The sequence below is a fragment of the Ambystoma mexicanum genome, chromosome 13 (genome assembly GCF_040938575.1).
Source record: "Ambystoma mexicanum isolate Mex_15411 chromosome 13, UKY_AmexF1_1, whole genome shotgun sequence".
Lineage (NCBI taxonomy): Eukaryota > Metazoa > Chordata > Amphibia > Caudata > Ambystomatidae > Ambystoma > Ambystoma mexicanum.
This window is the reverse complement of record NC_090938.1, coordinates 518,770,970-518,784,099: the sequence shown is the minus strand read 5'-3', so window position 1 is coordinate 518,784,099 and position 13,130 is coordinate 518,770,970. Positions and strand designations below refer to the sequence as shown.

Sequence of the window (13,130 nt, the reverse complement as noted above, 5' to 3'; positions counted from 1 at the left end):
GATTTACCAATAATCCAAAAAGCAGTTCATAAGATTGAGCAGTGAACAAAACATACAGCTGATAAATGAATACGTCAGCAGGATGCAAGGGGTTGGCGAAGGGGAGAGTCATAAGGAAGACAAAACAAAGAAAATGTCTCAGAGTAACTGTAGTTTGAGTTATCAAAACAATGTTGTTTCTATGCATCTTCCAGTCAGACACTCAATATTGGCTACATGCACCCCTGGTACGTTAAACCCCTATGGGCAGTTACCCAGAGTGTGGTTACTAGGAAATGTGTATTATTGACTGAAACCATCAAACAGACATGCCAAGATGCATGCATCGTGATTAGCAGGCTCTGTGCAGCAGGTGCACTCACCTTGTATCCTACCACTCAGGAGTGTGTAAGGTTAGCGTGTACATGTATATAAAGGGTAATTCCCTGCGTCTTGTAAAGAAAATGCATGTTTTTGGCATGTGTCCAAAAAACTAGCGTGCCACTGATTGTGAATAGAACTAGTAGTTATTGGATTGTTATCGAAAGTGCCTCTGTGATATTAATGTCAAATATAATGAACAAGGAGATTTGCTGTCCGCATGTTCTATAACACTTTGAGCAGGTATAAACCTGCTTTGCTAACATTACATCTGCACACGTTTGTGCCGGTAATAGTTGTGTGTACAAGTCACTCTTATATGGATAGCAGTGTATGGACTGCTTGAATCCAAGTGGGATTGCTATTGAGCATCCCGTTGTGTGGGTGAGATGCAAGCATCTCTTGAATTGCTTTAAGTACTGTGCACGCTCCGCTTTTATTTAATTTGTGCAAACTGCTTTGTTTGAGCTGGGGATGCTTCGGGCATCCGTTACATAAGCGGGATGCTAACATCTCTGGGTAGGGTGCGTGCTCCGCTTATAAGATGGACCCAGCTTAGCTTGAGTTGTTCGTATCGCCTACGGTGCTCTGCAATATAAGCAGGAATGAAAATATATATATATATTTATATATTTAAAATTAAATATAAGTTGTGAATCATGCACAATACCATCAGATTAGACTGTACTAATTTACGTAATGTGCTTGTGATCCCTGTGTTACCGCGGGATTCCGACCCTAACGGCGCACTGCATTCTGTTTAGAACGCGGCCGCCATTAATTTTGTCCTGAATATTTGGGAAAACAGCGGCGACGTCACACGCATGATGTCAAAAGTCGGTTATCTCGTACCGGCAATGCCATATTAGAAGAGACAATACGTGCAGCGTTGACACTGCCAAATAATGTATAATTTACCATTTGGCCTAGAAGTGTATAATGAACATGTATTTGTGTTGAAAGGATGCTAAAAGTAAGATAAATCTAACTGTTAGGCATATTCTTATTAGACACAGATACAATGTATATTTGTCAGAGTAAGTACATGTGAATGATGCATCCATGTGGTATTCATGCCATTGGTGCACAGGCATGCTTATATTATGGTGCACCTGTGCTAATTGGAAAACTGAAAGTAGCAAAAAAATCACCCTGTGGTGTTCTGCCAAGGGTAATTAATTAAATATATTGTTTTAGTTAAACATGCTAAAGATCTTCACAGTTTTGCCTTCCCTCTACCCACTAAAAAGGGGAAGGGTTTAAGGCAAGCATATTCCCCCACCTTTGGTTTTAATTGGCTCAATTCTACTTGCATTGAAAGCCTCTGTTTAAAGTTCAGGGAAGTCAGCTGCATATAAGGACCCTCTTGGGGAACAGGGCAGGGGTCTGGTCACTCCAATCACAAGGATGGCCCCCAGCTCTTCACCAGATAGCTCAATCAGCTTTATTTTAGGCCTCCCCTGCAATGGACCGCTTCACCCAGATGAAATGCTCTGGCGTTTCCTTGCATCTGTCAGAAGGTACATTTCAGCCGCTCTGCCCCTTCTCCCATAGTGCATCCACTTTTATATAGCAGTAATGACACCATAAATATTTCCATTTTGGGCAGTTCCTGCAAGAGTTCTCGCAACCAGGATTGGGCAGTTATCCTTCCTTCTCCTCCCAAGTCCAGCCTCTCTCTATGGATTGGTTTAGGAGTCTAGAACAGCCATATGGCAACTTCCATCTGAAATCCCTGTTTGTTTTCAAGTCTACTTTGTGGCAAAACTTCAGAATTTACTAGTAACTACCATAATGTATATATTTTTCGATTCAGTTAATCACGGGGAATTAAATAAAATGACAGCCTGGTCCGCACCATGTTGCATGGCCATTTGGCAATTGTCTGGCATTTTTACAAAAAGCAAAATAGTTGGGAACATGTCATTTATTACCCACATTCCTAATGTTATTCCCCCACCAGTTCTTTAACCCTTAAATCCAGGACATGTTCATAGCAGCTAGGAAGATCTTTTAGCTTGCCATTACATTCCCTAAATCGCAAGTGGATGAATTTTACTTCAACAAAATCGCCTGGAAAGTACCTAAAACATGACTCGTCAACCAAGGAAGTACAATTTAGGGTTGCTGAGAAAAATGACATCTTTAATCCTAGATATGGCCCCATCCGGTTCCTGCTGCATTGGATTTTTTCTGTTTATCTGCTCCGTCCTGGTGCCAGCGCGTATCAGTAGTGCCTGCTAGATGGTGCCTGCATGTGTGGTGTCTACTATGTCCCTCTTCTGTGTAAATCATTTAGTAATTATTGTCTTATTCAGTCTATGTGGGAATCCTATCTGCTCTCACGTAGGCAGGCCCCTGAAAGAATTGAGATTTCCTGAGTGCTTCTCCTGTTCTTCAAAAAAGCTCTCTACAACGGAGATTTGGTTGAACCTCGCTCGAGGTTTATTTTCGGTTTCATTTGGGTCTTTGTAATAACACGTGTTTTGGCATTAACTCTGCCTTTTTCAAATCGGGCAATAGCTTTGAAAAATCTAACTGATATATGCAATACATAAATAAAAACATATGTTCCAAAAAATTAATTTGACACGTCATTGACCGATTTTAGGCATGCAAGTGTATAAATATACAGAGCAATGTAAACAATAAGATAAATAAATATATATTATGAATATGCAAAATACGATAATACATAAAACACAGAGATCGGGAAAGGGGACCAGGTAGGGTGAATTAGGGTTGACAAGAGAAACAGCACAGGAAAAAGAGAAAAGATAACAAAATATTATAAGTGAATTGTAACATTGTGTTCCACATCTATAGTGCCATCCTGACCGTACTGATTTTTGTACTATCAATTTTCAGATTCAATATTGCTAGTGCAATTTTTTTTTAACCAGAATTGTTGTAATTCCTTGGGGTCTGCCTCAGTTGACATTGTGTTGACCTTTAAAAATATGTATACTACATTATGTCCAAACATTTACGTAACATAAGTTTGCATGGACTGAGATAGTTGTTAAGGTTGTGTTATGGCATAATTTCTCTAGATATTAGTTTTCGAAAAACTACGGTGGAAGTAGGCGTGTAACGGCATACCGTTATAGATACCGTGAACAACTTAATTGAACTATAATAACAGTCACGTTGTTTATACAGGTATACCGTTTTAGTGCTTGCAGCTATCAAGTGAGCTTTTCCATCTGATTTGGAAAGGCTGCAGTAAGCAAGTGCTGTGCAGTCTGGATCTTGCACTGTGGAATGTGGCGTCTGCCAAGTGGGCCTCGTTAGGCAGACAAGAGCATAGGTAAAGTGAGGCCACATTAGTAAAAGCAGCTTTGATGCTGTGACCGCTCTTTCTCTGTGATCAGTAGAATCGGGTTAAAGATCAGCCGATTTGTAATTTTCCCACAAATTTGAAAGATGGGGAACTACACATCCCAGAATTCAACGGGGGGAATAAACTAGATGCCCTTCTGATGCAGGTCTACAAAAAACGTTAGCTATGTAGACTATATGAACACTGGACCCATCAATGCTTTGTGCTAGTTTATAAACTGCCGCCCCCCGTGATGATTTGCACATTGGCACTAGAGTTGTTGCTTTGCTTGATCCTTCACCTGACTTCTGCATATGGCACTCGACTCAAGCAGGCAGGACAGATTCTACTTTCAATTTGAAGTATCCAGAGCAATGGGGGTGACATATTTCTCAGGTCTATCTTCGATTTGCCCCGATTTGAAAAAGGCAGAGTTAATGCCGAAAAACGTGTTATCACAAAGGGCCAAATGAAACAGAAAATAAACCTCGAGCAAGGTTCAACCAAATCTCAGTTGTAGAGAGCTTTCTTTGTGGAGCATGTCCTTATGTGAAGAAAAACCTACTTTGAACCTGCTATACGGTGTAGAGGAACTCAGTCTCCGATTTCTCTTCACACTCATGCGACACCTCTGATGGAATTACAGTAAAAATAGGGCGTGGAGGTCAAGAAGTTGATATCCCCAAACAAGTTCCTGACAACTTTGATTTTCTACTGTTCTTGTACTGCCTGCAGTAGTGGTTCCAGAGGTGACAGCTCTTTCAGCTGCCCTTTTGTGCAGGACAGATTTTCGCGCAAAATCAGGCAGTATGGAACCGAGAGGAGATGTTTTTGTAAGTGTGACAGCAGATCTGTAGAATAAAATATGCATTTTTGTTCTTATGTGGTTTAACAGCCATTGGGATAGAGACCTGCTCTTTATCATGTATCAAAATAAGTGTTTGATCGGGAGCAGGTACTAAAATCAGCTCCTGGGTATCGAGCATCGCCCAGTAAGCAGGAGAGAAACACAAGCATTAAACAGCATGCCACAAATGTAACTCCTATTGAGATGCAAACTATTACCTTTGTCCATTACATATGACTCGTTATGCTTTGTGTCTTTTTAGATGTGTACTCATGCTGCTTTTATACAGAATCCTCAAAACAGAGTTAATGTCGCAATGGTATGCTTGTATGGCACCACTTGAGCGACTAGTGGCTCCTGGTAGTTGGTGTCAAGTCAATCAGACTCTCTTGGGTTATTAGCAAGAGCTAAATAGTTCCCAGCAATTCTGAATACTGCCTCTGCTTAACTATCTTAACTTGGGTTAAGCAGTTTTGGGCTGACTTTTCATACACTATGTTGGGGTATAATCCAAAGGTCTGTTGGTGCCTTGAGCATTTTTTACCTCCTGCTATGTGTTTATCGACCAAGTAAATTGCACAGTTTTTGCACTTGGATTACCATATAACTTTGTGGGCTTACACTTTCAGTGTTGTCAATGGGTCCCAGAACACTAATTCGAACACTGACTTCCTAGACCGCCATCTTTGGTACGAAGGAAGCCCAAGTGGAGAAAATGGGTGGGGCTTAGCCCCTTTTTATGACTTGTGGTTTCACAAACATGCCCCAGTGTGGAAGCCAGGGGACCTATCTCTGCAGTGGCACAGGAATTTAATCAGCGAACAGAAAGCAATGTGGGTTTTTCAGGTGGAGGATGGTCAAAATACCCGCAGGATGGAGCGGCAGCGGCTTGTGGAGAAGATTTATAGAGCAGTTAAGGTATTGGCTTATGAGTAAAAGTGGTTCTGCAGCTTGATTGTGCGAGTTTATGTTGAGGGTGTATAGAGATAATATTGTATGGAGTGAGTGTGAAGCAAAAAATGTGAAAGTTGTAGTTTGGAGTGAGGGGAGTGGTAGGTTGGAGGGAGAGGTCATTATTTGGAGGGACTTGTGGTAGTGTGGAAGAGGGAGTAGTGGCATGGTGGAGGGAGTGACTTTAAAGGGTGGAGGTAATACCTAGGAGTAGTGTAAACTTCAAAGGGAGATGAGAGTGGTGGAAGGAGTGCGTCTGAGTAGACTGGAGGAAAGAGCAGAGACGGGAGGGGCTAAAATGGAGTGTTAGTGAAAAGCACTGATCATACAGAGTATTTGTAAGGCACCATTGCACATCCCTGTAGATCATGAACGATTGAATAAAGTAGGGGTACTTAGGAAGTCCCTGAAATAGCCACCTTTTAGGTTATCAGCTCTAGCATGAGCCAGCTACGGCGACAGCAGGCGTCAACAGTCAGTTGATCTAGCCTGGGGCTTAGACCTCTTGGGTTAAGTGCTTCAAGTTAAAGAGAAGTACTATATAAACGGGCAAAATTACATTTGGTGCCACTGGAGGCAGTGGTGGGGTAAGGACGGGAGGATATAGAAGAGAGCAGGTCGAGTGATCTCGTTAGTGAAGTTTAAGCAGAACTTTGGAGAGATCCATAGTTGGACTGGCTTTGTTGGGGCATTGGGTTCCAGCAGAGTGAGACGAGTAGGGAGAAAGAGGAAGTGAGACTAGGCACAGAGAGGTTGTGGGACAATGTGGTTGAGGGCAGAGGAGGACTGGAGGGGAAAGTAAACTGAGATACAATTAGACCAGTACTGAGGAGCGAGACCATGGAGAGCTTTGATGACTAGGAGCAAGACCATGGAGAGCTTTCATGACTAGGAGCAAGGAACCTGAAAAGAGAGCGGTTGGGGATGGAGTCAACCTGCATGCCATCGGTAGGTAGAAGAAGGGTGGGGGGAGATTTGGGTAGGATGTAGAGTGCGGGTAGCAAAGTTGATTACTTTGATTAGAGATGGCTGAGGTGAAGAGGGGGAATAAAAAAAGAGAAAGATATTTGTCTCATCAGCAAAAAGGTGATTGTGAAAGCTGAAGGATAAGAAGTCTTCCTATGTTAGCAATATAGAGGGTGAAGAGCAGAGGTCCAAGGACTGATCCTTTAGGTATGCCGACAGGGAGAGGGGGGAGGGAAGTGAGAGGTTTGAGAGTTCCAAGAGATCAATATTCCAATTAGGAGGTGACTAAGACGAGCATATTTGCGAAACCTGAGGTCCTGGAGAGTGAGAAGAATGGAGTGGTTGACCGTGTTGAATGCGACAAATGCCCAAAAGGAGAAGTATAGAAGAGTTTGGAGTGGTGAGCATTAGGGAGAAAGTTGGAGAAATGCAAGATTGCAGTCTCAATGGAGTACTTAATACTTAAGGTAGGTTGAAGTGGAAGTCCAAGGCCATTAACCTTGTGGTACTTGGTGATCTGGTCAAAGACCACCCACTAAAGGACTTTTTAAAAACCGTGAAGGAGAGAAACTGGGAGATTAGTTTTCTGGATTTTTTGGGTCATTTGTCACGTTAGGGATGTTTATCATACATCCTTCATTTGAAGCATTACTGCACCCTCATTATTAGTAATGAAATGCTGAAATAGGTTTTTTCAAACACTTTCAAAATAGCAAGAGGTTAGAAACTGTGAAGAGATTAGGGTCATTAGAGAAGTGGACCCAGGACACGGAATGATGTGCCTAGTGATTTCTCGGGTATTACCCAAATTGACCTTTTACAATTGACCTTTTGCACAATTGACCTAATTATAGTGGTCCCAATTGGCCTTCTGCACAATTGACCGTTATATTATTTTATATATGTATTGGGTTGGTTTTGGATTATAAATAATATTAGGGGATTGGGTGGGGAGGTTGCAGGGGGTTTTGGATTGGGTGAGGGGTTGCCGATTGGGTGAGGGGTTGCGGGGGGCTTCCCCCTGCATATATGTCCTAATTTACCTAAATTAGGTCAATTCTCCTGAGGTCAATTCTCCCGAGGTCAATTGTGAAAAGGTCAATTAGTATACGACCATTTCTCAGAATGTTGAAGCTGCTCATGACGATCAAAGGAAGGTGAGATGGTTCTACTTCATTTTTTCTTTATTTGAATGTTTCCAAGGGAATACGTGGACTGGCCCACCACGTTTCTTAAAATAACTTTCAGCACAGTGAACATTTACTACTGGAAAGTGCTGCGAGGCAGTGTTGCATTTAAGTGAACACCTGAAAGCATAGTTACGGAAATGTGGAAAAGATGATGTATGAAATATTGACTTTGATAGTGGAACAATGCCTGAACCTATATTTAATTGCCAAATCCATATATATATTAAACAGGAACATATATACTTGGAATTCATGGACCTGAGTACCGCCTTTGACAAAGTAAACAGGGTTAAACTGTGGAAGGTGCTCAGGTCCTCAGGTCCTGTGACTGTCCAGTAGCTATATCAGAAGTCCTAGAAGAGGCGTGCATCCGCTCGGCTAGCGAGGGCCACTGCACAGCTTGGTTCTCAATCAAATCTGGGGTTGGATGAGAGTGTGTCCTGGTACCCCTGTTGTTCTCCTTGTACATCAACACATTATTGGAATTTCTATTAGACTGTAATACTGATGTACGACGAATAGGTAGCATGCTATCCTGTGCACTAATTTATGCTGATGGTACTGTCCTCATTGCGCGAACTACGAGAGCGTTACAGTCCCTGGTAAATAGATTTCAAATCTTTATGAATAACTTAGACCTCCAAATTAATACCACCAAATCTGCTGTAATGGTGTTCCTTGGTAAGAAAAGAACATGCAAATTCCCAAAAATATTGTGCAACACATCGGTCATTCCAAGGGTGTCTCACTTTGATTATCTCGGGTCCATTTCAATGAAAAATGTAATGGGCAGGCCATATACAAAAACAAGCATGAGACAATTGGTATGGGGCATCCACAGATTTATGAAGCATAGGCATTAACCGCTTCGCGTAGTGGAAAGAGTGTACAAATCCTGCATGACCGGGGCAGTCAAATATGGTGCTGCTATATGGGGGTTTGGCGATCTTGGCATGTTGCAAAAAGAGAAAAATAGGTTTGTAAATCACTATTGGGTTTACCAGTATCCGCGCCAAACTTTGCATGTCTCAAAGATTGGTTGGGCTTTCCTAGAGGACCAACTGGCATTGGAGCCCTGTAGATTATGGCTACGTATATGGTCCAATCCCAAGGCAGGGTTCACGCAAAACCTGCGAAGCATCTAATGGTTAAAAGGGGTGCCAACAATATTGGCTGGATAGAAAACAAAACATGTTGGGGAAAGTGGGCGCTACCAATATACTAAACAAACCTATGCTAGAGAAGAGCAGATGTCGCCTCGTGATAAAGAGCCTAATTTAGTGGGTATGCGATACGAGAGTTACGGAAGAATTAATGAAACCACTAAATGGGGAATTGGTGAGATGATCATCAAAAAACGCAAAGGAATTTCTCATCTGGGTCGAATTGTAAATACCAAAGAGCACCAATCACAAGAGCACGTTTTGGTTGCCTGGACTTCGGCGCACTCTGAGATCAGGCCGAGAATTTGAAGTTAAATGTCTTGTGTGACGCTGGGCTAGAGGACCTAACTCGCTTTCTATTTGTTTGTCCAGCTCATCGTGACCAGAGGAAAAAATACCTATTAACACTTTTTATATTGGTAAAGGCTTTTCCCAACATAGACAAACATTATATTATTTGTTGAATGCAAGCAAGCCTGCTATAGCATGGAATCTGTCGTTCCATGTAAAAGTCGCCTGGCCGAATACGAGAAAGGGTCCTAAAAACAAGGATTTACTCCCAGAAGTAATGACCGATCCAGCTGTATTGATTTTTAAATATTTTGTACATAAGAAAGGGCACTAATAGTACTACTCTTATCAAGTCTTAATCTCTTGTTTTTCCTTAACTCTTTACAGGGGAAGTACTGATATTTTAATCCGTGAGATTTTTATTGGCATGATTGAAATGTCCTGTGTTTTCATATGCTTTGAAACGTAGAATAAATTTGTATTTCGAGTTTGATCTTGAACTGATATTTTAATGATTGCTGAGATATTTTAAGCGTTATCGTACTATCGTGTTTTGATATGAACTGAAACTAAGAATTAATTGTAATTTTCCCTTTTTCGCTGTATATATTCAGTGTGTTGTATCTTCTATGGATTCTTAATCAGAAATTAAAAATTTACTACTACTACTTTGATGGTTTGCGCCTTTGAGCTTGGGGTCATTTTTTGGAGGCTGGAAAAGTGGTGGCAGCTGCCCTTTTATTTTTTTTAAGAGCAGTTTTTCTCGCTTAGGGTAAGATAGCTAAGTTGAGTAAAGCACTCGCCTCTGACCCGTACAAGCAATCACACTTAATGCGGCTGATAGATGGAGTAGCATCAAATTTGTTAACAGTGATATTATTTCTGTATATGTAGATCTGCCTGCGTCAACCAGCCACTAACCAACCCTTTGTCCTGCTGCAGTGCATACGCATATATACTATCACCATGTTTGTGGGAAGGGCAGTCTTCAAGCTGGAGACGGTTCGTGTCGTGAATGACAAGAAACTGACCCTAAAGGGCTGTAACGGTTTCTAGGTCTTAGTTTTGCTTGTATACATACACAAGTAGTTGTGTATCGCGAGCCTTTCTCCCTCCGCCACTGAGCACTGGCAGTGTATGACGAAGGCTATATCCACATTAGTTACTGGTTTCTGTCCCATTTTGTGTGCTTTGATTAAACGCAATGGTTTCATAAGATGCGAACAGGTCGTTTTCAATGATGCACCTTTTTTTCATTCTTTTTTTCAACTTTTTCCGCACAAATAAATCAACACTGCTACTCGAGGGACGTTTATCTCGGATGCAGACTGCTACTTATGCACAGTAAATGGGCCTTGGTTATCAAGACAGATGAGCCCCGCAAAATAATTAAATGTAATGCAGCTCACGGAAATCTATGTAGCACTTTGTGTGCAAGACGTGCATTAATTAACGGGAGAAAACCGGTTAAGTAATGTTGGTGCATTTGGTTTTGGATGTTAAATATTATGAATATCATTTGAACATGAACGTTATTAAGCGCTTGAGTGTGCAGGAAAATGAAAAGGAAAAAAGCTGGGGCCCTGGTCCTGCCGCAGAGGTTTATATTGCATTTGACATAATGTATGCTGATCACTTACTCTCTGATCTTTTATTTAGGGATTGTGCAGTGTTTCAAGGAAGGAAGAATACTTGATGAGGTACGTTTCTCAAAATCCTAAATCTGTGTCCTGGCAGAATGCTAAATCAATACCTGGCTGTAAAATTGTTTTGAGGCTGTTTGTGACAGCTATTGGCTGCTTAACTTGAAGAATGGGGCTTGGTTCTCATCGTCGCTCTGGAGGGAATAAACAGGTTGCAAATGGGCGTTCACATAATGCTTCTAAAAAGTGATTTTCCCACATTGCTTTACCTTGTCTCCAAAATCTGTCTTTTATCTGCATTGTGGAATGTATCGCCTAGATAGCGAGCATGCTCGGGGAATACATTTACAGGAGGCGTGGGGGTGATATTATGCCCGGTAATGATCAAACTGTGTACCTTTGGCAGCCTAAAGCAGTCCTGTTTCATTCCCTGTTTGGTGTTGACAAGGTGTCCAAGTTTGGGGATCCTTGTCAGTGATTGGCTTGCTTAATTAAATGAACTGCAACATTATGGCCATAAGAAGTCCTGCTGAAACCTTTCATTTATCCGGCTCAGTGCAAATCTTATAATAATGTACTGAAATACATTTAGAATCCAAATGCCGTAATTCCTCTAAATTACATTTTCGTGTTTTTAATAAGCTGTCAGATCCTTTTCGCTCTGTGCTGCCTCTTAGTTAACCAATCCATGTTGTGAATGTACCTTTGATGCTCCTCCTTTCTCATCCAATGTTCGATTTCCTGGCTCAATTCTTCCCTTGCACACACCCCAGAGACTGCCACATAGGAGAAAACCTTTAATTTTATTGTGCTGAATTATGAGAGGTGAAAATGTGGAAACAACTTTGGGCTAGGTTCCCTGTTTAGTGTTTCTTATTCCCCTAAAATCCTTTCACACTTTTCCTATGGTTCTCAAATTTCATGTGGGTCTTTCTCTAATATACAGCAATTGTTACCAATGTTATGCTTCTGAGGACCAAGTCAGTGTATCTTGCTATTCTGATTTGACCAGTATTCTTAGTTTTAAACTTTAGATGACTTGATCTCTAGGTGATACCCCACACCTGTTCCACTCACACCACCCCAATGTCTTAATACTAACCCCTTTCTTGTGTGTATTCCCCTCTTTGCGAGTGCACTGCAACCATGTGCTGTAGAAAAGCAACCTATCTGGATCTATGAACGTTTTCCTTACTCTTTTTCTGCTGCTGACATTTCGCCATATCTTTATGCTGATTTTACCACTTTTGTTTACTGCAAAAAGCTGGGACAGACACCCGCACATATACTGTACCTACCATCTATATTTTTGCAGGAAAAAATGTGGCAAACGTGTGTCCCCACCCCAATCTAATCCATGGCTGCAGCTATTTGTTGCTCACTTCTCTTGGTTAATCAGGACTTTCCCTATGCATTCCTCAGAGTTTTATTTAAAGTAATTCTGACAAGTTGTATGTTGGGTTGGCTTTCTACGCTGGTAATTAGTAACTCCATCTTTTCTCTTTCATGATTAGGTGATTGGAAATACTGTATGCTTACAGTCCCTTACATAGAGGAGAACCACCCCTCCTGTCTTATTTTTTTCATACCCCCACGCTCTTCTATTCACCCTAGAATTCAAAGTGAAATTTCCCGTCATGCTCCCTCATGAGCATCACTAGCTCCCGACCCGCAAACTAGTGAAATGTGTGATGCTGTTGCACCTGCGCACTGTCCAGCCCATCTCTCAGCCACAATACCAGACCTTAATGTCCTGGCTGTAGTCCTGCCAATTGCCAGACTGACTGGGCACCTCCTGCCTTTTCAAACTCTTGGTTCCCAATTGGGGTGACTTTTGCCACCAAACACAGTTTCAATGAAACATGGTAGAATTGTTTTCAGAGAAGTTTTCAATGGCAGACCAGGATACCTAGACAGGAAAATGCACACAAGATCAATGTTTAACAGTGATTCTCTTTCTTTGTTCTGATTAACTCTATTGGAGCCTTGCATGGCTTGAAAGTCCTTTACTTCTTTCCAAAAAAGACCTTTAGTTCCATGGGAATATATTTTTATTTTATCCCATTAAATAAATGGTGAAAATTATCTCCCTCGTCTGATTGGTTGCAATTATTTCTTCAGGCAAGTGCTGGTGGTAACCTTCTTACAGTGGGGAATGGAGGTAGCCTCATGTTAAAGAACACATCTGGAGCCTCTGATCAGCAGACGTTTACTTAGCTTCTGAATCTTTTTGTGACTTTAGGATGGGAAAGTAAGATGTGTAGATCATTTAGTCGGTCAAATTTTGTTTGATTTTGTGGATAACAGATCAATATCATTATCTGAGTTTCCCCCTAGATTTATCTGTGCCTAGCCTAGAGTAACTCGACTCACTTCTCATGTTACCACTTTTGGATT

General features: G+C 41.5%; 1 protein-coding gene across 3 annotated transcripts in view; it reads left to right on the top strand.

The window, feature by feature from the left end:
• Positions 1 to 13,130, top strand: part of BRCA1 (BRCA1 DNA repair associated) — a 560,494-nt gene that overhangs the window by 435,080 nt on the left and 112,284 nt on the right. For all 3 annotated transcript variants that reach the window (XM_069634200.1, XM_069634199.1, XM_069634201.1), the window contains exon 18: positions 10,750 to 10,790. In XM_069634200.1, coding sequence (XP_069490301.1) covers positions 10,750 to 10,790 — 41 coding nt within the window. The remainder of the gene's footprint in view (positions 1 to 10,749; positions 10,791 to 13,130) is intronic.